The following is a 22061-nucleotide window of genomic DNA, read 5'->3' as shown; positions in this document are numbered from 1 at the left end:
ACTTTATTTTGACATGCACAAACAACATTTTAATTTTCCTTGCTAAAGCTTAAGATAGGTTTTGATGTTGTCACTTCTATAGCTAATTTGAATAGGCAGACTTGATTATTTCCATAATGTATGAATGGGTGCAGACCAGATTTGGAGCAGCCCCTCATCAAGCAGCTTCTGCCATCACTTATTTTCTCCTAGAAAAGTGCAGCCTTTTCTCTGGTGCTAGAAGTCTCCTGGAGGGGGCAATGAACAAAAGCCCAAAAACTTGCTTCTCAGATCATGAGCAAAAATTCATTTAAAACAAATATGGGAAAACGTCTGTAGTTCACAGTTTTCCACCTAGTATTTCTGAGCAATTAAATATTAGTCATTTCAATGGCATTACCCTCTTGCATATCCTGATACTTCCAAATGCCTCAAGACAACTCCTATTGCATCTACGCGTCATAAAAGGACAACAGTTCAGCATAATACCAGGGAATCTTGCCAGTAAGTCAGCAAACAGTGAAGGAATGATGACAGCGGTGAGCTTACCTCACTCTTTGAATATGGTATGTAAATTTACCCTAAAGGCAAATCAAATACCAAAATTATGTAACCAGGCAGTCAAATTTAGCAAAATTTACTATAAACAGGCTGAAATATTTAAGCTATTTTAATAATTAAATGAAGTTCTATTTAAATTACAAGTCACAAAGAGAAATAATATTTAACTAGTACTATAACATCTAATTGATTAGGTTAAGTGATTAACTCCTATTATCTACTAATAATACCTGCAACAGTGCGGGGGGGGGGGGTTCAGCCGGAGCACGGTTCTGGCACCTCTCAGGTGTGCACCATTTTGGGTTGGCACTCCCCCTGCCCGCTTCTTGCCTTTACATACTTCTGAGAAGCTCAGGTGAACATTTCAAGTCAATACAGAAACTGACCAGCATACGCATGTCTACGCTTTATAAAAGACTATGAGTCCACCTAGCTCCTAGCCAATCATAGCTGTCAAGTTTTGGATTTGAAAATAAGGGATCAGCACCCTCACCTGTCCTGGGGACTGTCTACAGTTTTCAGGGACAGTCCACGCCGTGGTAATCCCCCCCCCAGGCAACAAATTAATTTACACCAGGAAAGAGCTCCCAGGAAAGAGAAATCAGGGCAGAGAAAAGAAAGCACTTATTCACACAGCACACAGTTAACCTCTGGAACTCCCTGCCACAGGGAGCAGCGATGGCCACCACCTTGGATGGCTTTAGAAAAGGATTAGGCAAATTCATGCAGCAGGAGAGGACAACTGATGGCCTCTGGCCAGGTTGGCTCTGCTCTGCCTCCAGTTAGGGGCAGCAATGCTTAATCTGAGCACCTGTTGCCGAGAAACATTTGTCTATTTTATCTTCTTCTTTATATATCTATCTGTCTGTCTGTTTTTTATCAGGTATTTATATTCCACCTTTTTCTCCAAGGAGCTCCCTGGTCCTAGTCCTCATTTAATCCCCACAACAGTCCTGTGAGGTAGGCAGGCAGGCAGGCAGGGCTGAGAAATGCAGGGACCCAAGGAGTCCCCAGACTCCAACTCTCCTTCCCGGAAATAAGGGAAATTTAAGGGATATCAACAATAAGGGATAGCTGCGGGAAATGGCTTGGAATAAGGGAGTTTCCCACAAAAAAAGGGAGACTTGAAAGCTATGGGGCCAATGTGTATTTCCTTTTCTTCAATATGTCTCCCATGGAGTGGCGGTGGGCTTTAAGCTTTCCAAGCAGGCCTCTATCATTGCCCACGTGCGTGCGCAGGCACGCACGCACACACGTTGGCACGAGGGCCCTTCCAAGCTCATCTAGTGGATGCCTGAATCTACGAGAATGAGGGAGGTGAGGAACCAGCTAGGGAAACAGCTTGCCTTAGTTTTTAGCACCTCTGTGGGCAGTGAATGCAGCTGTTGTCAAACCAGCATCTGCCCCAAGTTACCCAGCAACTTACTGTGATAATTTCATGGTGAGTTTCCGCACCTATTTTTCTGGGGGGGGGGAGCACTGTGTTTAAGGTTAATTCAGTGGCCATAATGTTTCTAGTAACTTGTTCCTGGTGTTATTAAATAAGTTTGATAGGCACAGAAACAGATCACTGGATACCCTGCAAGGAAAGCCGAACTCTCTAAGTTGTAGTGCAGTGTTGCTGCTTGTAGTACTGTGTGTGTGTGTGTGTGTGTGTGTGTGTGTGTTTGTGTGTTTGTTCATTCATTCATTCCTGCATTATGCATACCTGTCACTGTTTTTTTTTTAATGGATGGAGTTTGTAATTTCCACACTCTTAATTTATTCTCACCACAGTTACTTGAAGGAGGAGAGAGAGAGTGTGTGTTTGTGTGTATTCATAAGCCTTTCGGTACAGAAGTCTATTTAAATGTGTTGCTGGCCACACAAAGCCCTTAGGCTTTGAATCAGTAAAAATAAATAATCCACACTGACAATGATCCTGTTTTGAATATGTGAATTGAAAGGAGCCAGTCTGCAAATATTGAGGGAAGGCAACCTTAATAGGCCTAGCTACCACTCAGCTTAGGCTCCTCAGTTCAGGTTGTATTCAAGAGCAAGACCATATTCCTGCTTCCATCCCCTCCTATTACTTTTCTTTGCTCCTTATCTTCATGCTGCCTCCAACCTGACCTCTTCTGCCTTCTGTTCAATTGTATGCAGGAATCTACCAGTGAGCTAAGCAATCTTTGTTTCTTTCCCTTTGAAACTGTTTCAAACTTGCAATTGTGGAAAAAGTTTTCCATTCATTTAGGAATTGTTGTGCAATACCTACAGGACACTGAGTTTAAAAGAGACGTGGCTAGAGGACAAGGTGTCTGGCAACGTTCCTGATGTGAAGAGTGGGGTCCCTCATTGTTAATTCTGCATGCATTCAGACTAGTTTTGCAGGGGTTTGCCCCCCATCCTGGCCTTGCATGCAGCTTGCACTACACTGTAGGAGATATTGACATTTATTTTGTTTCTTCCTTTCCATTTCCTTTGTCACTTTTATTTTGCACCTTGCTGTATTTTGAACCTCCCAAATCTACCAATACTGTTCTGACTCTGTTTTTTAATTGTAGGCATCTCTGTATGATGAGAACTTTAACAGTGGGAATCGTCGGTATAGTGCCTCTAGTTCACGTCCTGTAAGATGGTTTCCACATTTTTGTGCTGGCTTCGTTTCTGTTTTGTACTAAAACATGTTCTAATGTAGAAGCTTGTGTAGCACTGGTTGCCTGCAATGTTTTCTAAAAAGACCACTTTCTGTAACTACCTGAAATCATGGGTGCTTCCTGTTTAGATCTGAATGCTGTTCCTTGTGTGTCAAATGGTGCTCCTAAGATGCAATGAGCCCTTTCAGATATAACAGGCCTGGTTTACTAAACCATGGTTCAGTAAGCTGAGAATGAGTGTGTGACCTGCATGCTTCTCTCTTACCCCTTACCTTTCTTCCACACTTTGATAAGCATTAACAAATATCATTGCAGTATACAACAGTAAAATTAAGACAGATAAACAGTTTTCTAAAATACATTTGATACTTCCCAAGTCTTTGTCTTTTAAAACCACGGTTCCCTTTTTTGTTGTTGTTCATAACAGGGAACTCTGGTTTAAACAAAACAGGGCTAAAATGTTGAAACAGGCACACAAAGAAGATGGGTAGAGGGAGGAGGACTTGGTGCTTATTTCTGTCAAGGATCCTTTCATCTAAAGCAGTGGTTCTCAAACTTTTTTCTCTGGGCCACACTTTCAGAATAAAAAATTGCTTGTGCCACACCATTTTTTATTATTATTAATAGGAAACACATTGGAAAACAAACAGAAACAACTCCTAGTGGTTCTTGATTGATAACCTAAAACACAACAACTTTATAATATGATTATGGGACATCCAGAAAGCATAAAACAGGGCAGCTACCGTATTGGCCAAAATATAAGCCACACTTCTTTTCCAAATTCCAACCGTGAGAAGTTAAAGTGCAGCTTAAATTCGCAACCTTACCAAAATGCGCTTTTACACACCAACCATTTCAGTTCTAATGACAGGGCGGGCGCAGGGGGTACAATGGCTTCTCCTCACAATCTTCCTTCCATGCCCCCCATAGGTTCTTTTTGGATACGAGTTCCCAAAACCATGGATCCCTTCCTCCCTCCGTCTTCCTTATGGGTGGAGCAGGAGCCCGAAAGCCCTGCCAGGAATTCAAGAGGGAGGCTCCCAGCTTTTGAAAGTGGAATCACGGCTCTGCTCCTGCCCTTTGCCCCATCTCTTTCCATGGAGCTGCACGGAGGTGCAGAGGTGCGCCCTTCCTTCCCCTCCCTTCCGTCGATGACCTGTCCCCTTCGCGAGGCAGGATGAGCCCAGATCCCAGCCATTCTCCTTGCCTATGAGAGAATTTGCCTTTGCCGGGCCATACACGAGGAGAGGTGCACTCTCTCCCTTTTCCCTTGGAACACGTTTCTCATTTTTCTCAATGGGGCTTGCCAATCGCCCCATTGAGCCTCGGTTGTCGAATGTTTCAGAAGCCAAATGGGCTTCCAGAATGGAATTAAGATTGACAACTGCGGTCCCACTGTATTGATTTTTTATTTGCATTTACGGTGCTATGAACAGGTGTTTAACCCACTTGCGGGTCCTCTCTAGTACCCATAGGATTTTCTTCTACATTTGCCATTTACAGGTGTGAGTACCTGCGGAATTTTAAGGGAGTGGCTTATATTCGGCTATTGTGCTTTTTCTTTCCCCCCCTTGAATTTTAAAGGTGTGGCTTATTTGCAGGGGCCGCTTATATTCAGGCCAATACGGTACATAAGAACACAAATCATTCCCAAAATATATTGATAGTCCTTAAATCAGTGGGATTACCTAGGGGAGTGCTAAGAGGCAAGTGGGTGGCAGGGAAGCACTGGAGGTGCAAATGAGTATCAGATTTTGAAAAGCTGGCATCAGATCACATTCAGCGGTTTTGTAGAATTGATCAAACTAAATTATTTTAATTGGATTTTGATGGGTTGCCATATTTTGAAGAGCAGAAAAGAGGACACATTTGATTACTTCTACTTTTAACTGGATCGCTATGACAACTCTACCCATGAAAAAGAGGATGTTCCCTGGAAAAAGAGGACATATTGCTCTTTAAAATATGGCAACCATAATTGAAGTGTGCAATTAATTGCTACTGTTTTGTCATAACTTTCCTTGTGGATTGTGCAAACCACTATTCTGAATAATACTTTTTATACGGTGGGATAGAGGGCACTGGGGATGAGTTTATGGAACCAAGGGAGCAGTGCCCAAAACCATTTGGACACCAGTGCTCCAAACTATGGTTTGCAGCAAGGCTGTTAAACCTGTTTCTTTATACGGAGGGCTGTTGACCCACAGGAAAAGCAAGTCAGAGTGGTATCAGTCGGCAATGTTCAACAGTGTTCAGTTCCCCTTGGTATTCAGTGAGAAGACTGAAGCAGCTTGCAGGTTGTATGAAAGTCGGCTGAACTGCTTTAGACACTCCTTGCTCCCCTCATATGTGGGGCTTTAATCACGGCTTCCTGTTTTCCTCCATCTAGAGCAGGCATAGGGAACCTTCGGCTCTCCAGATGTTTTGGCCTACAACTCCCATGATCCCTAGCTAACAGGACCAGTGGTCAGGGATGATGGGAATTGTAGTCCAAAACATCTGGAGAGCCGAAGGTTCCCTATGCCTGATCTAGAGTGAACAAAGTTATGTTGCTGTTGTGCCTAAACTAGAAACTGTGGCTTGAGCAAGTGCTCCAAACTAGAATCGCAAGCCAGGATCAAATTGTAGTTGGCAATATTGGTTTGAGGGACTTGCTTAAAGCGCAGCTCGCCAGCGTGGATATAAAAAACTTTGGTTTAAATGGAAGTAGGAATAGTTAATTTAAGTGTTTGAGTACGGTTGGAGAATCACATGAATACAGGCAATGTGAACTATTTTATTTAAATCTGAATTGCAATTTATCATCTTTAAATAAAGGCAATGATATTTTAAATGTAGATGAAGGCCAGAGGAGGGATTCACCTAACAAGCCCAGTCAGTGGAAACCCTGCACAAGGAGTTCCATGTGTGCAACCGGGCATTCTGCCTTTCTCCTCCCCCAGTACACCCATTGAAATTGGCTCTCTGTGGGGTCAGGAGAACAGTGGGAGAAGGAGGGGGATCATTCCATAGGCAAAATGCGAAACCTTGAATCACACCCCAGATTAGAGCCCCTTCCTCCTCCTATATTTCCCTTCTATGCAGTGTCTCTGGAAGGACAAATCATTTTTGTATTGTAATGCTTAAATGACCAGATTTTTTTGCAGTACTACACTTGGTGAAATGTTAAATCCTATTTTTCTCACGCTTTCTACTAATGATTAGCAGAAGATGTGGATTTTCCATTGCTAATTTTCACTTACCAGTTTGGTTTGTTTGGGTTTTTTTTAAATACTAATTACTGTTGAAATTATCTCTCTCGTGCTCTGAGTTAATTTTCTCATGGTATGCATAATTGTGGAATATTGTTCAATGAATGTCAGTATGGTCAACCAGCTTCTAGCTGAGCAATATCGGACTTGCACCAATCGATGCTTAGGCAGTTTCTGATTATCATTGGATCATATTAAATGCTTCCTAAAGATGAGCAAGATTCTGGATTGGTTTCATAAGTACCGGTATGTCTTCTGTGTGTGAATCTCATTCTTTGAGATGAAATTCATAGTGGATATCGGAAGGTGAGGGATATTTCACATTAAATGTCCTCTTAAATTGCACAAGGTACATAGGGAATTTAATGTGTGTGCAGTGCATTAATGTTTTTGGTAACTGATCTTATGGCAAGTGATATTATGATCCCACAAAGGACCCCACTTCTAAAGTATGATGTTTTTATAGGAATATTATTTTAAAACTCCCATTTTTTCAATATAGTTTAATCAGCCATTAGAATAAATGCATGAACAAGCATGAACTTTAAGTGAATCTGCAAAGACCCTCATTCTTATTCTCCAGCTCATAAATTATAATTTTTGGGGGGTAGATTTACACAGTTCTGTTCTGCTGCCCACATTGTGGATATCACTTCCGTTGCACTGGTATTCATTATTGTGAATTCAGCCTACCCTACCTCACAGAATTGCTGAGAGGCTAAAGCAGGAGAACATGTATATTTTCCTGAGTTCTTGCAAGCAAGGGCAGGATAAAAATGTTAACAAATAAATATACCCCAGGTAACATTTCATTGACAATGTTAGCTCAGATTCTGACTCCCCAGATGCCGGTTAGTAAATTATTTTTGAAAGTAGTTTCAGGATCAGTTTGTAATAAGGTATGGGGAGGGAGACTGTTTAGGTTGAGAAATCCCACTGTGCACATAGAAAGCCTTGAGTTTGTGTGAAATAACTCTTGAATTTTGGAGCTAGTGGCAAAAGTGTTGATAAATTTCACACCCTAATTTGTATCATCATTGTCCACCTGAGAGGTATCAAGAACATAATTTGGTTATTTGGAGCAGATTTAATATGACCACACAATCTTAAAGGTGGTTTCTGAAGTTCATGCTTCTCTAGGTAAAATATGCAAAATGTTCCAACGATTATTGGACTAGGCTGGAATCTAATCTTAATTCTGGTGTGAGTACACCAGCTGGCACATATCTACAAACTTAGTATTTACCTTCTGCTAGACTACACGGCCAATGACTCCTAGATTTTGGCTGGTAGTATGTAGTTCTTCAGAAATATTTTGCTCCAATTTTTTTAAATGAATCTATTTTAGGTTTGTTTGTTAACTTCCAGCATGGGGACATCTACTCTGCCTTTCTGTAGCCATATGCTATCCTGCTCTTAACTTACGAGAAATGCTATCAAATCTGTCTGATTTCTACTATGCTAATGCTTCTTTTTTTCTCATCTCTGTTTGATGCCATCTTTTGGGGTATTTGTGGGCAGCCTTCGGAGTACAGTTGCCACCTCGGCTCAGGATCTCGAGCTTCTTCTAGAGCTAGTTCTGCTCGTGCCAGTCCTGTGGTGAGCATGCTTTTCTGCTTCCCCTTTACCTGGTTGAATTGCTTTATTTCCGTTTCCCAAGGCTATTTCTACTGAAGCAAGAACACTGCAATATCTCGGTGATTAATGAGCTCTGATTCATTTACTGTTGAAAAACGACTGGCCATCTTTTGAACTAGTCGAATAACCACAAGGTCATTTGTAGCTACTGTAACTGGGGCTCTTATATCTAATTTCTTCTCCAAATGTTATTGGATGTTATGGAAATTCTGCTAAGAATGGTGATCTACCTAGCAGTTGCTTGCTGCCCTGTGCTTGTAACTCAGCTTGAAGATGTTTCTGATGGTTTTCTGGTTATAAGTACCGGTAGCTGCTTTTCACTTTAAGCAAAAGAACACCAATGTAGGGAAGGACTGGTTTTCAGGTTGCTTAAGACAATGGAGCCACAGTTATGCTTTTGTATATTTTAAAAACGTATACCCCATTTCCCACTACCTGGGTTCCTCCTCTTTCCCCCTTTTTTCTCCCCCAACCTAATACTGCATGCAACACTAATATCTCACAACAAATGAAACTGGTCTTTAGAAAACACAGCTGAAAAGGACCTAGGTTTATCATAGCTTAAACTTAATTAGGACTGCACAAAAATTGCAGCCCTATCTCGTAGGCTTCAGTTGTCTCAGAACATATTTACCATATTCTAATATTATCAACCACAAACAAATTCATGAAAAAATAAAATAAAAAATTCCTTCCAGTAGCATCTTAGAACCAACTAGGGCTGGGCAGTATCTGCTTTTCAGCATTGTGATGTATCACCAGCTAAACATGGCGACATACCAATTTATCACAGTGCCTGAAATCAGAACTATGAAGAGGCAAAGCTACCTAGACGGAGGGACGTGGGGAGGAGCATGAAAGGCTGATGCTCTTCCCAGAATGGTACTGCTACTATGGTGAAAACCGTATCTGTTCATTTATACCCACTGTAAACTGTTTAGAAAAACAAGAGCCTTTAAAATAAATAAATATATAAAAGTTAAATTTTCAAAAAATTTTAAAAACCCATCTATTTTTCTCCCAAGAAGGTCAAGCTGATATACATGGTCCTTTTCCCCAATTTTATCATCACAACGCTGTAAGGAAGGTGAAGCTGAGAGGAGTTTGAAGTGATTCCCCCTCACAGCAACCTTAAGCTGTAGGTTAGGCTGAGAGTGTGTGATTGTCCCATGGTCGCCCACTTGAGCCCAGGTCTCTTCTGATCTCTGCTGTTATTTCCCCATTGCATTGCACTCTAAATAATAATAATGATGATGATAAAACAAAATAAAAAATAAAAAAATCCTTCCAGTAGCACCTTAGAGACCAACTAAGTTTGTTCTTGGTATGAGCTTTCGTGTGCATCCACACTTGAAAACTCATACCAAGAGCAAACTTAGTTGGTCTCTAAGGTGCTACTGGAAGGATTTTTTATTTTTTATTTTGTTTTGACTATGGCAGACCAACACGGCTACCTACCTGTAACTGGAATAATAATGATGATGATAATTATAAAAGCTTAAGCGGCCCAGATTCTCCTTGCATAGTTCTGCAAGTAGTTCATGTTTGTTCTTTGAAGTTTATGATATCCCTGCTATTCTTACTATCTACCGTAATTGTACTCTTAAAGGTTAATATTAAAAGATCACCTTGCAGTGTAGCAAAGTGGATCATATTCTTCACTACAATGAAATCTAATTTAAAATGAACATTTTGTTTTATTTGTTACATTTATATCTCCAAGGAGCTCAAGGTGTGCTCCCCCATTTTATCCTAACAACCCTGTGTAGGCTGAGCGAGAGACAGTGACTGGCCTGTGCTCAGCAGGGAAGCTCCATGCCTGGGGGGGCGGTGTTGATTCCTAGACCTAGTCCAGCACTCTAATCACCATACTGGCTTTTACTCATAAATAACTTCCATTGAGCTCAGTGACACTTCTTTCAAAGTAACGGAATAGGATAGCAGCCTGATTGGACTTAAATGTACCATATAGTTCTACTGTTGAGCTGAATTAAATTACAAAGAGCTCCATCTGCTGGAAACTGCTGTGTAAAACAGGTTCTCAAAAGTAGTACAATACTTAGGTTTTGGGTGGCTCTGGAAAGAAAGAAAGAAAGAAAGAAAGAAAGAAAGAAAGAAAGAAAGAAAGAAAGAATAGGAAGCCCGAGGACAACACATGAGGCAAAGGCAAGGAGGAGCAGAGATTGCCTTTTGTCTTCTTGCAATGCTAAAAATTACACCAAAAATTATTTCGCTGGGAAAAGCATTGACAGCATAGCAATGACAGAACAATAAGACAGAAGCCTTTTCCCCAGCACTCAGTTTACTCCACTTCAGTTTTATATGTTCAAGAAAATAACATTTCTGAAAGAAAATTTCATTTCCACATCAATTTATTTTTTAAGAGTTGTATTCAGCTAAGTTCTCCTCAGAGTAGACTCGCTGAAATTAATGAGGCTAAGTTAGCCATGTCCATTAACTTTAGCAGGTGTGCTCTGAATAGGACTAGCAGCAAATACCACCCTAAATTTGCATGCTAAAACTCTCAGGTCAGTTCATGTACATTGGTGGTGATAATAGGCTGGATGCAGTCATGCTTTGAAAAGACTAAAGGGTATCAGTGGGACTTGTTAGTCATGATAGCTAACTTAAATCCTGTTATTTCAATTAGTCTAATCCAAGTAGCTTTGAATATGCTTTTATGAAAGGCGACAGATACTCAAGTGTCTGAGTCACAAGCTGCCCAGGAGTTTAAAGGTTATCACCAACACTTTGAAGTGTGGTCAGAAATCGAGATTCAGCCAGTGCTGCTGTTTGAGAACTGGAGCTATGTGCTTTATTCAGCTGGTCCCAATTAGCAACTAGCACCTCTACTGTCAAGTATAGTACAGTTTCCAATGACTCATCAGAGTGAGCCCCAGGTGCAGGGGTGCCACCTTGAATAAAATATTGAGGGGGTCCAGGTATGCCCTGCCCCCCATAATCGATCACATGATGCGGTGCACACATACCATTTGACAATGCCCATCAACTTTGTGGGGATCCAGCCCCCTCAAATATTTCATTGGGGGTGGCAAAGACCCCTCAGCCCCTAGGAGTTGGCTCCTATGCCCAGGTATAACTCATTGTGTTAGTCCCATCTAAACAGCAAACAAAACAGCAACTAAAAAATAGCTGAACATCACAATTACAGTAAAAGTCGTATTACGTGATTAGCAAATCAATACAACATTTAGACTCTGTAAAACAAAATTAACAAAATAGCAACTAAATAAAGTAAGATAAGTACTGTTAAGTTCACAACACACACCCATGACTCAAAATCTTTTGATCAATTCATTAAAATACACATAAACAAACTCATAATGCCTGTTGTTAAGCCAGCTCAACCAGGTGCTGAGCCAGCTGGGGTCCTCAGGCCATGGTGGTGTCATGGACTGGCTGGATACAGAGGCGTGGGGGGGGGGGCATCAGCTAGGGAACCCCCAAGGGAAGAAGGCTAAGAGCCAGGGGAGTGGTGGTGGGCAATGAGGAGTGGTCAAAGGGAAAAGAAGGAGCAGACTGAGAGGAGGATGTGTCAGAAGCAAAAGAGGTAGCAGGGTTTTATGGACAGGAAGAGCTGTGGCAGAGAGCAGTCCAGCATCAGAGGCAGGATCAGAGGCTGGAGGCAGAGTTCAGGTGGGCTGCTGAAGAATGCAAGCAGTCTTCCCCTCCTACTGTGACCAGCTCCTCTCCGCCCTGGCCTCGTAGAATATGCAGAGAAATGAACAGAGCAGAGCAGAGATTGGTTGCACAGGCACACTTTGAGAAAGACCCCGGAGGGGAGGGGCAGGGACCTTCAGTCTTTGCAGCTGCCTCGTTGGAGCAAGACCTATCGGGAATTGCTGCTGGGATCACTAGGCCTGTGCTGTTTTGGTTTCTTTGAATAAAGGACTAACTTCACTGACACCCGTTTTTTGTTGCTGACCTATGCCTGACCCAACTCCGGCTCCTGACAGGTGGAGGCGATGGAGCTCTTGGGCCTACCACCAGTGATAAAGTGAATGTTTACTCCAGGTAGTCTTCCAAGGCACAATTGATAAGGAGCCTGCCCACATCACTCTCAATAGTCAGGCGGTCCATTCCCACGTGAGGAATTTGGAGGCGAACCTGTCCCTCTGGAGTAGCGAGTTGCAGCCGCCCTCTGTGTTGAGGCTGACCAGGAGGTCCAGCAGTGCCTCCATGCTCAGGATATTCTTGCCGCACTGCGGTCTGTCCACCACCAGCTGCTCCAGCTTCTTCAGTCGACATGGGGGCGGCAGCTGTGGCAGCTGCTTCCACATTGTTTGCAGAAGTAACAATGACTTGCTTAGGAATTGCGTCCACAAACCTGCTACACACATATTGGTTGGATTTGGTGGGATTGCAATGCCACACGGGATATTCCCCAGCTGGTGGTTGCAGGCTCTTTCATGTATTTCACCTCCAGCTTCATGTGTGTCTCCCCAGAGTGAGACGCACACTATCAGTTTCTCTCCCTTCAAAGTCACAACTCAGTCTTGGATTCGGATGTCTGGGGTGGGTGGGTGTGGAGGGAAACTGGCACTTTCATGAAAGCTAAAGGAGAACATTGTGGTGTAAACACAGTCTTTTCTGTTCACATGTTAAGCTTTCAGTACTTTCATCACTTAAAGCGTTTGAGCACTATTCAAGTGCCTGACAGATGCAACAGGGCCTGTTTAAAACCAAATCAAACTTTTAAAAGAGGATAAATTTTAAGGCATAGCTTTTAGTAAACCAAACCAAACAAAAATTCCATGCTTAGCTGCTTCGGAGTAAATAAACCACCTTTACTCCAAGGTTGTATACAGCCAGTGGTGTCATGCTGAAAAGGTTTAAGGACACTCACATGATGGGAAAATGGGTCCTTAAGGTCTGGCCTTGTGGTTCAAGTATGGTTTCTTTCTTCTCTTTCCTGTAGGTTGAAGAAAGGCCTGAAAAAGACTTTGAGAAGGTAAGAGTGAACGGGTAGCATGGTTGTGTGTGGGAGGAAAGGTACCTGTGCACAATATTAAATGGCAGGCATAGATTGAGAAATGTCTCCTAATCATGAAGAACAGAAGAACAAAATCACTGGATTTTGGAGTTTCTATTGAAAATGTTTTGATGGTTTTCAGCTCTTATTAAATTTTCTGACATTGACTCTTTTTTGACTTCATGTATGTGCAATGATATATTCATAGTTATTCTTGCTATATTAAGAAATCCAAGTGTTATTATATTTCAGGATATATACCCACTTTTTTGCTGTAAGAATAAGTTTAATAGTATAGTTTAGAGGTTGTGCTTTCAGAGTGAATCTCATTACATATACAGGTACTTATCATAGCTTTTCTGTTTGCCTTTAAACATGAAGAGCAGTTTTGTGATTAGTAAAATATTACTGAGCAGAAGGCAATCAGCAACTACAGTTCTTGCCAAAATGGTTATGTTCAGCTTCCTCTGTCAAAGGCACTATTCACCTGAATACCAGTTGCTGGGAATCATAGAATTGTAGATTTGGAAAGGGGCCCCAAAGCATCCATGGCAGATGACCACCCAACCTCTGCTTAAAAACCTCCAATGAAGGAGAGTTCACCATGTTCCACGGAAGTCTAATCCACTGTCTAACAGCTCTTAATGTCAGAAAGTTCTTCCTGATATTTAGTTGGAATCTGTTTTCTTGTAACTTGAGCCATTGGTTCAGGTCCTCCCCTCCAGAGCAGGAGAAAACAAGCTTGCTCCATCCTCCATGGGACAGCCCTTTGGAATCATGACTGGGTAGAATGTTGCTATGTTCATGTCCTGCTGTGGGGCTTCCTAGAGGCATCTGGTCGCCCACTGTGAGAACAGGATACTCGACTAGATGGGCCGCTGGCCTGATCCAGAAGGCTCTTCTTCTGTTCTTAACAAATTACAATTTAGTTGACTTTTTCCGTAATGAAAGGTGGGAAACATTAAAGAATATCCAGAAATTAAGCAACAGGTTGTTTTTTTTTAAAAAAATGTATAACTAAGATACACTCTAACAGGGTGGAAAGGGTGGAATGGCTGCTGAGCGATACTGATGACTTTGTAACCTGTAAAGTAGCATTATACGGGTTGGCAGCTAAGAAGATCAGGAGAAAAGAGCTAGATAAAATAGTGGTCAACCACAAAGGGGATTTGGACATTTAAGATGGCATATTTTACCTGAGATTTCCCTGCTATTCTAGTTTATGCAACAAATAATCTCCAGGAGACTTGACCGTGATTTATTGCACTGGTAGTGCTAAATGTTTTATTTTTAAAATGTTTTTATGGTTATTGCTGTTTTTCCTTTTGTTCCCCCTGTGAACGATGCCATGGCCTTTGGCTAGCCCAATAAAGTTTATGAATGAATGAACTAAGACAATATTTCCCATCTTCTCCCTTTCATACTCCTCACTTTTTTGATGGGATATTGGGTAATGAAAAAGACTAAATACAAATCTGTGTGTTCTGAAATTAAAGTTGGAAACTGAAGCAGTTTGGATTATTTTTGTAAGAAAGGGATTTGAATATTAGGAGGAACACCCTGACAGTATGAGCTGTTTGACAGTGGAACAGACTGCCTTAGAAGTGGTGGGTTCTCCTTTGTGAGCAGAGCTTGAATAGTTACCTCTCAGGGGTGATAGTGGAGGTCAGGGGGTTGGACTGAATCACCTTTTGAGACACTTTCCAAATCTTAGATTCTATGATAAAGACTTGCATTGCTTTTATTGTAAACTACTCCTTGATTATATTCCAGGGGGTTCGTACTGTGTCAAGCTTGTCAGCAGCTACGCTGGCCTCTCTAGGCGGAACTTCTTCCCGGCGAGGCAGTGAAGATACCTCCTTCTCGTTTGATACTGAAGCATCTATTAAAGAAATTAAGGTAAGCTGCTTGTTAGTTAGAGATGAAAGCTGGCAAAGCGACTTGCTTCTGTCCCTCATGTCTGTACCGTGCGAAAGTAATTGGTATAGGGATAATATATTTCATCACAATGAATGACTTGTAAAAAGAATGACTAGGAAATTCTATTTTTGTAATGTCATTGATTGCCCAGTGGTTTTCAGTCATTACTCAGTGGTTTTTTTTGACACCATGCTTTGCGATTTTCTTCAGGATATCAATGAGTTAAAGGACCAGATTCAGGATGTAGAAGGAAAATACATGCAGGGACTGAAGGAAATGAAGGTACAAGTTTATGTTGGAGTGAGCTTGTGGGATTAATCTTGGATAAATATCCAGAGAGGGAACAAGAATGGAGTGTAATTTAACAAGCATGTTTTCTCTCAGAGTTGTGAAATTGCATCCTGAACTTAGGAAGTTCTAGTTCTAATTATTCAGCTCATAACAGTGTGGATACTTAAAGCACATTAACAAACTGAGCAAACAGCACACTCACTTAAAATAGCTTTTGCATGCTTTGTATTACTACTTCAAGAGTATACATTTTCACATAGAATCATGCATTTCTGAAAAGTTGTACAGTTTGAAGTTGGCCAGTTTCAGTGAAATGGGGGGTCAATATGAACTAGGGAATCATTTTAAAATCAGACCCCAGCATGTATGCTGATTTTGAAATTCTGTGCCACAGAATTTCAAGGGAGGGTTTGTTGTTTTTTTTAAAAAAATAGTTTTAATTAAATATTTTCTTGGGTTAAAAAAGTACGAGCATTGTAGCATTGTCTCGGTTTTCAGGTTCTGGCGTCTTTTCTACAGGACAGTTACATTCCATGTGAGCCATTAATGTTGTGTGCAGTTTAAGGTTGGGGGAGAAGATAGTGGGGGAGGGGTGGGTAGTAAACTTACATTCTTTTACATTCTTAATAAGGCTGGTTCTTTTAAGGTTCAGCATATTCTTTCTGTGGCTCATGCATTCTTTATGGAAGGCTGTTCAACTTTCCACTTTTATTTCCCCCACAGTCATTAAAGTAAAGGACACCATAAAAATTTGCAACAAGACCCAGAAATCTGAATAATGATACAGTGTAGTGGCTAAGGCAGAGCTTTCCAAACTTTCCATGTTGGTGACTGTGGCGGTTCGCTCCACCTGCGCAGGTCCCCCAGACGTTTAACGGTCCGTTGATACCTGCACTCACCACTTTATTAATTAACCGCTGCCACCAACCAGTTTGTCTGGTATTTACTTCACTCAGTTCAGTCAGGGAGAATATTGGAACAAAACTGTTTTATTTGAAGTTTGGTACATAAGCATGTGGTTTCTGAATAAACAGTACTTTCTTGGTTGTGTTCTTGTTAACAACAGTGCCCAAGGATTTCTCCCAACCCTGTTCCTACTCCTTCCCTTGCCACCCTTCTTCCCACCTCTCAATATCCACAACAAGCCCCAAAAGACTCAAGACTAAAGAACCAAAAGACTAACGAACCCAAGACCAAAGAACAAAGAACCCCAGCCCCAAAGAACTGCAGTGGGAATCTCTTCAGAGATCGCTACTTCCCACTGTCCTGACCAACTCTGATATCCAATATTAACTTTTGTCATCGGTAGTACCTCAGGATGTTTGAAAATTCCCTTTATTCTTATAGTCTTCCCGGGAATGATGGCCTCCGATTTTACTATATCGGGGTGAAAGATTGTGATTTGTGACCGCGTATCCTTCAGCCCACAATATCTTTTCCCCTCTACCCAAATGTTTCCCCCAGCACTTTGTAATAGGTGTCCATCATGTTGGATTGTATTACAATGTAGCACCTTGGCCTCAGCTACCTCCTTAGGCCCCTGCTCAACTGTATTCCAGTTGGTTGCCATGACAACCGAATCAGTTGGGCCCTGCTCTACAGCCTGGACACAAAATGTTTTCTTTGTAGTTGTGGGACTATTTATTTTCTCTTTTTCTTGCCAACAATCATCTTTCCGATGCTCCCTTTTCCCACATTTCCAGCAAAAGGGTTCAGGAGGATCTGTCTTGTTGGGTTTATTAACTTTTCCCTCAGCACTCCCTGATTGTAGGGATGTCTTTTCATTGGGCCCCTTCTCTGAGGGGTAATTTCCCTTATTGGAGTCTGAGGTAAATTTTCCTCGATGTTGTTCAGTATTATTTTTATTGTTCTCCCAATTCCTCCCCCCATATCTGGGTCCATCATACACATAGTCTCGGATTTCATTAATCTCATCTCCTAACCGTGGAGCTGCTGCAATGCTTGTGGGGTATCTATCTTTATATTCTGGGAAACGTGTTAACTCTATTTTCACGGGTGTTTGCCCATTTGTGTTGTTACTGTTATTCTGCTTTTTTATTGCAGTCACTTCCAATCTCCTCATTTCTAATTGAAACTGCATTTCTTTTTCCCACATTCGCTCCTCTTTCTCAGATTTCATTTTTTTTGCTTCTAATTCCTGCTCAGCTTTTAATTTTTCAAGCTCTAATTTGAAGTTATATTCTTGTACTAATTTCCACTTTTCAAAATCCTCTGGAGAACTGTGGAACCTCTACCTCGGGTGGGGTTGTAGTCATTTCTTCTACTCTAGTTTCCTCCCCCTGAGGATTCCCATTCTCTTCACCAGAGCTTTCGTATGAGGTTTCTCTCACTGGGTTCTTAGGTCTTTTGGTTCTTTAGTCTTGAGTCTTTTGGGGCTTGTTGTGGATATTGAGAGGTGGGAAGAAGGGTGGCAAGGGAAGGAGTAGGAACAGGGTTGGGAGAAATCGTTGGGCACTGTTGTTAACAAGAACACAACCAAGAAAGTACTGTTTATTCAGAAACCACATGCTTATGTACCAAACTTCAAATAAAACAGTTTTGTTCCAATATTCTCCCTGACTGAACTGAGTGAAGTAAATACCAGACAAACTGGTTGGTGGCAGCGGTTAATTAATAAAGTGGTGAGTGCAGGTATCAACGGACCGTTAAACGTCTGGGGGACCTGCGCAGGTGGAGCGAACCGCCACAGTGACATGCTTTTTAGACGTGCATCATTTCACGACACAGTAATTCAGGTTTACTAGCAAGCCGGAGGCGCTCTCCAGCAGCAGAGAGTACCTGCAAGTTGTCTGGGATGTGCAACGTGCGTGTGCCCAGGCCCTACCGCCGCGACACCAGCCCTGAGCAGCACTGCTGTTGCACCAGCATCCCATCCCTTACAAGGCCGCTCGGGGAGGACAGTGTGGGGACCCAACAGCCATGCACCCCGATCGAAGGACGCTTGGTTGCTGCGTCCCCACAACATCCTCCCCAAGCAGTCTTGCAAGGCTCAGATCGGGGAGGGTGGCGCCAGAAGGGCGTAACCATGTGCCACTCAATTGCAGGCTGGCATTGCACAGCTGCCACACCCCCATACCGCTGCCCCTTGCAACTTGGATTGCAGCCTCAGGGCCTGCTTTTGTGCTGGAAGGATAAATCAGAGGGTGGTGTGTTTTGTTTGGTTTTACTTGCTGCAAACCTAGAAATAAGTTGCCCCCCCCTCTCTGGTTAGGCGCTCCAAGGGTTAAACCCAGAGACTGCCCTATTGCCTAGAGAGGCCCAGGGGTCATTGAGAGAGGTTGGGGGGATTTAAATACTACACACACCTTCCTATTCTGTTCTAGCAACCCTGGGGAGAAAGAAAAAAATGGCTTTGGGAGTTTCCAGTAGTATTGTTAGGGGAGGTTGAGTGAGTAATTAATTGCAAAAAATGGGAGGATTTGTTGCTGCTTTTCAGAGAGTACAGGAGGGAAATGGACTTTTCCAATTCCAGCTGTTGTAAGGACTCTCAAGCTTCAAAAATAAAACTAAAAAATAAAACAAATACCTTCAAAGAACCAATCCCAGTCCCTTTGGTAGCTGATTGATTGCAGCCCATTGGCATACAGCATGTCAGTCCAGGAGTGCCTCTTGATTAACGCCAATATTCCAGATTAAGGAGGAACCAACCGCAAATCATGCTGAGAGCCAGTGTGGTGTAGTGGCTAAGAGCAGTAGACTCGTAATCTGGTGAACCGGGTTCGCAGCTGCTGGGTGACCTTGGGCTAGTCACACTTCTCTGAAGTCTCTCAGCCCCACTCACTTCACAGAGTGTTTGTTGTGGGGGAGGAAGGGAACGGAGAATGTGAGCCGCTTTGAGACTCCTTCGGATAGTGATAAAGCGGGATATCAAATCCAAACTCTTCTTCTTCTGGAGACGGAGGCTCGTCCATGGCAGGGACACACTCCCAGGTCGCACCCGCTCTGCCTTTCAAGTTGTCAGATGTGGACTTGAGCGGCACAGTGGGATCCAGTGAGCTCCCTAGACTCCACTGGGGAGCATTGCCAGGATTTTTGCCTCATAAATCCTGGCTTTCCCCTGCCTAAACTTCCTCGCTGCCCATGGAAGGCAGTGAGGGGCGTCTGCCATTGACTTGTGCTGCAAGCCAGAAACCGCAACCAGCTAAATCCTCTCCCGTCCATTCTGACTCCTCCCCAAGGACCCCCCCCCCAAAAAGCCCTCATCCCACCACTCTCTCCCTTTTTATCAAAGGGAGGTAGGGCAGGCAAGCAAGCAAAAAGATAGTCTTCTTTTAAAAAAAAAATTTAAAAACCCTTTTTGATATGGAGGAAAGCTATTTAGGGGGAACAAACAATGTAAAAACCACCAGAAAATAAAAATAAGAACTCTTCTCTCTCTCTTTTTCCACCAGTGGGGGTGAGCGTTAGGGAAGAAAGAAGTGTTTTCCAGTTCTTTCTGGATTGTTAGCTGAGCTCTAAGTGGAAAGATACCTGGGAAGCCCAGGAGGAGAAAGGAGGGAGGAGGGAGGGAGCAAACAAAGGTGCCTGCAAATTATCTGCCAAGTATCTGTAAAGTATCTGTTCAGCTGAGCTACCCATTTGTTTACTGGCATATTAAGTGTTATTTCAAAGATGTGGCAATGTAGGAATCTCAACTAGATCATACACCACAGTTGGTCATCTAACCTCTGCTTAAAAACCTCCAAGGAATGAGAGTCCACCACCATCTGAGGGAATTTACAATAGATGCCATTAGATTTCCAGAAGTAGTTTTTAAGTTGCATGAAATATCACATAAAATGCAAAAATTAACAGGTAAGAAAATGTTGGGGAAATGGAATAAAGTGCTTGTCAATGCACTCATTTTCAAGATAGTCTTCCTAGCATTTTGACTTGGTTGGTAAGCTAAAAGTATTTATTAATCTCTGTGCTTTTTTCATTTCTTTAGGACTCTCTAGCTGAACTTGAAGAGAAATATAAGAAGGCTATGGTATCAAATGCTCAGTTAGATAATGAGAAAACCAATTTCATGTATCAAGTAGACACCTTGCAGGATGCATTGATGGATTTGGAAGAACAGCTTGCAGAATCTCTGAGACGATATGAAGAGAAAAACAAAGTAAGCAGTGATACATTAGAAGTCTTAAGAAGGAGTATTAGGCTATAAACCTAACCCTACTTACCTGGAAGAAAGCCCCATTGACTTCACTAGAACTTACTTAACTGTTGTTGGCCTCCATCTGTCTCAAGAGACAATGGAGTTCACCTCTGGGGGAAGTAAAAGCACTGGAGAATCACAGCACTTGCTGTAACTTGTGGCTGCTGTCTCCCTTGTTGTATTTGCTGCATGGGCAGCATCGAAGTGACCTCTCCAAGGCCCTTACTTCTGAGTCAGCAAACTTAGGATTGTGCTGTTTGCATTGTCCCTATGATGGCTCTAGTTTTTCTGAGGCGCCTTTTAAAGGTGCCTTTTTCTGAACAGATACTAAATTAATGATGGGTTTACACGTGGCATCTTGGGACGTGGGTGGCGCTGTGGGTTAAACCACAGAGCCTAGGGCTTGCCGATCAGAAGGTCGGCGGTTCGAATCCCCGCAACGGGGTGAGCTCCTGTTGCTCAGTCCCTGCTCCTGCCAACCTAGCAGTTTGAAAGCATGTCAAACTGCAAGTAGATAAATAGGTACCGCTCCGCGGGAAGGTAAACGGTATTTCCGTGCGCTGCTCTGGTTTGCCAGAAGCGGCTTAGTCATGCTGGCCACATGACCCGGAAGCTGTACGCCGGCTCCCTCAGCCAGTAAAGCGAGATGAGCGCCGCAACCCCAGAGTCGTCCGTGACTGGACCTAATGATCAGGGGTCCCTTTACCTTTTACAGATGGCATGTATATTAAATATGTGTCATGCTGCGGAAGTGAGCCTTAGCTTTGTATGCCATCCCCCAATTGGCAGCAAATCTTGAGCATATATCATAGCCGGTGAATGACTGAATTAGTAGATCCCTCTTTTCCCCTCAATAGTGTATGAGTCACATGGGTGGAGCCTGCTCACATAAGCATTTATGCATATAGGTCTAGGTTAGAATTTAAGGATTTTATGCAAGGTGAAAGATAGGCTTTCTCCATGACTTACCACTTGCCTAATGTACACGCTGGGTTAACATAACTGGCATCTACTTTAGAATTTATATATAATAACTACCAAAGAAAGGAAGATGCCCATCAGCAAGCAGGAACATCTGGAATGTTGAGACAGGTATAATGTTTCAATATCCTTTGCAATAAATTTCAAATAATAAATATATAATATGTATTTGTTGCAGGATTTTGAGAGGGAAAAACACGCCCATACTATATTGCAGTTTCAGTTCAAGGAAGTCAAAGAGACTTTGAAACAAAGAGAAGAACTACTTGCAGTAAGTGAATTCTTTGGTTAAACGATACTTTCATTAATATATTGTATGCTAGCAAATGGACCACAAAATATTCCTTTCTCTAGCTTCAGAATTTCCACAAAATGATTCTTTAGGAATTATCAAGAACATCTCATTCTGGACCCACGTGGGATTAGCACTGCCTAGTGCTTGAAGGCAGGAACTTTAATTGCTTCACGGGAGCTTTTAGCCTATATGGTGTTCCCAGAAGCTGCATCAGTTTAAGTTCCTGCCTTGAACCTCAAAGCATCAGCATCATATATATATTTCCTCTCATCTGCACTTTTCTGTGCTAAGACCTGTATTTGTAACATTATTTATATTTGCCTTTTACTCAGCTCCTCCTTCATAATGCTCCCAG

General features: G+C 42.4%; 1 protein-coding gene across 19 annotated transcripts in view; it reads left to right on the top strand.

Annotated features, from left to right (window-relative positions):
- Positions 1-22061, top strand: part of LRRFIP1 (LRR binding FLII interacting protein 1) — a 114901-nt gene that overhangs the window by 69845 nt on the left and 22995 nt on the right. For 6 of the 19 annotated variants that reach the window (XM_033171302.1, XM_033171251.1, XM_033171216.1 and 3 more), the window contains 7 exons: positions 3084-3149; positions 7952-8029; positions 13008-13040; positions 14835-14960; positions 15192-15263; positions 20221-20391; positions 21590-21682. In XM_033171302.1, coding sequence (XP_033027193.1) covers positions 3084-3149; positions 7952-8029; positions 13008-13040; positions 14835-14960; positions 15192-15263; positions 20221-20391; positions 21590-21682 — 639 coding nt within the window. The remainder of the gene's footprint in view (positions 1-3083; positions 3150-7951; positions 8030-13007; positions 13041-14834; positions 14961-15191; positions 15264-20220; positions 20392-21589; positions 21683-22061) is intronic. The other 13 variants (XM_033171294.1, XM_033171297.1, XM_033171296.1 and 10 more) reach the window with 5 other exon arrangements.

Source organism: Lacerta agilis, chromosome 1 (genome assembly GCF_009819535.1).
Source record: "Lacerta agilis isolate rLacAgi1 chromosome 1, rLacAgi1.pri, whole genome shotgun sequence".
Classification (NCBI taxonomy): Eukaryota; Metazoa; Chordata; class Lepidosauria; order Squamata; family Lacertidae; genus Lacerta; species Lacerta agilis.
This window is presented reverse-complemented; position numbering and strand designations above follow the sequence as displayed.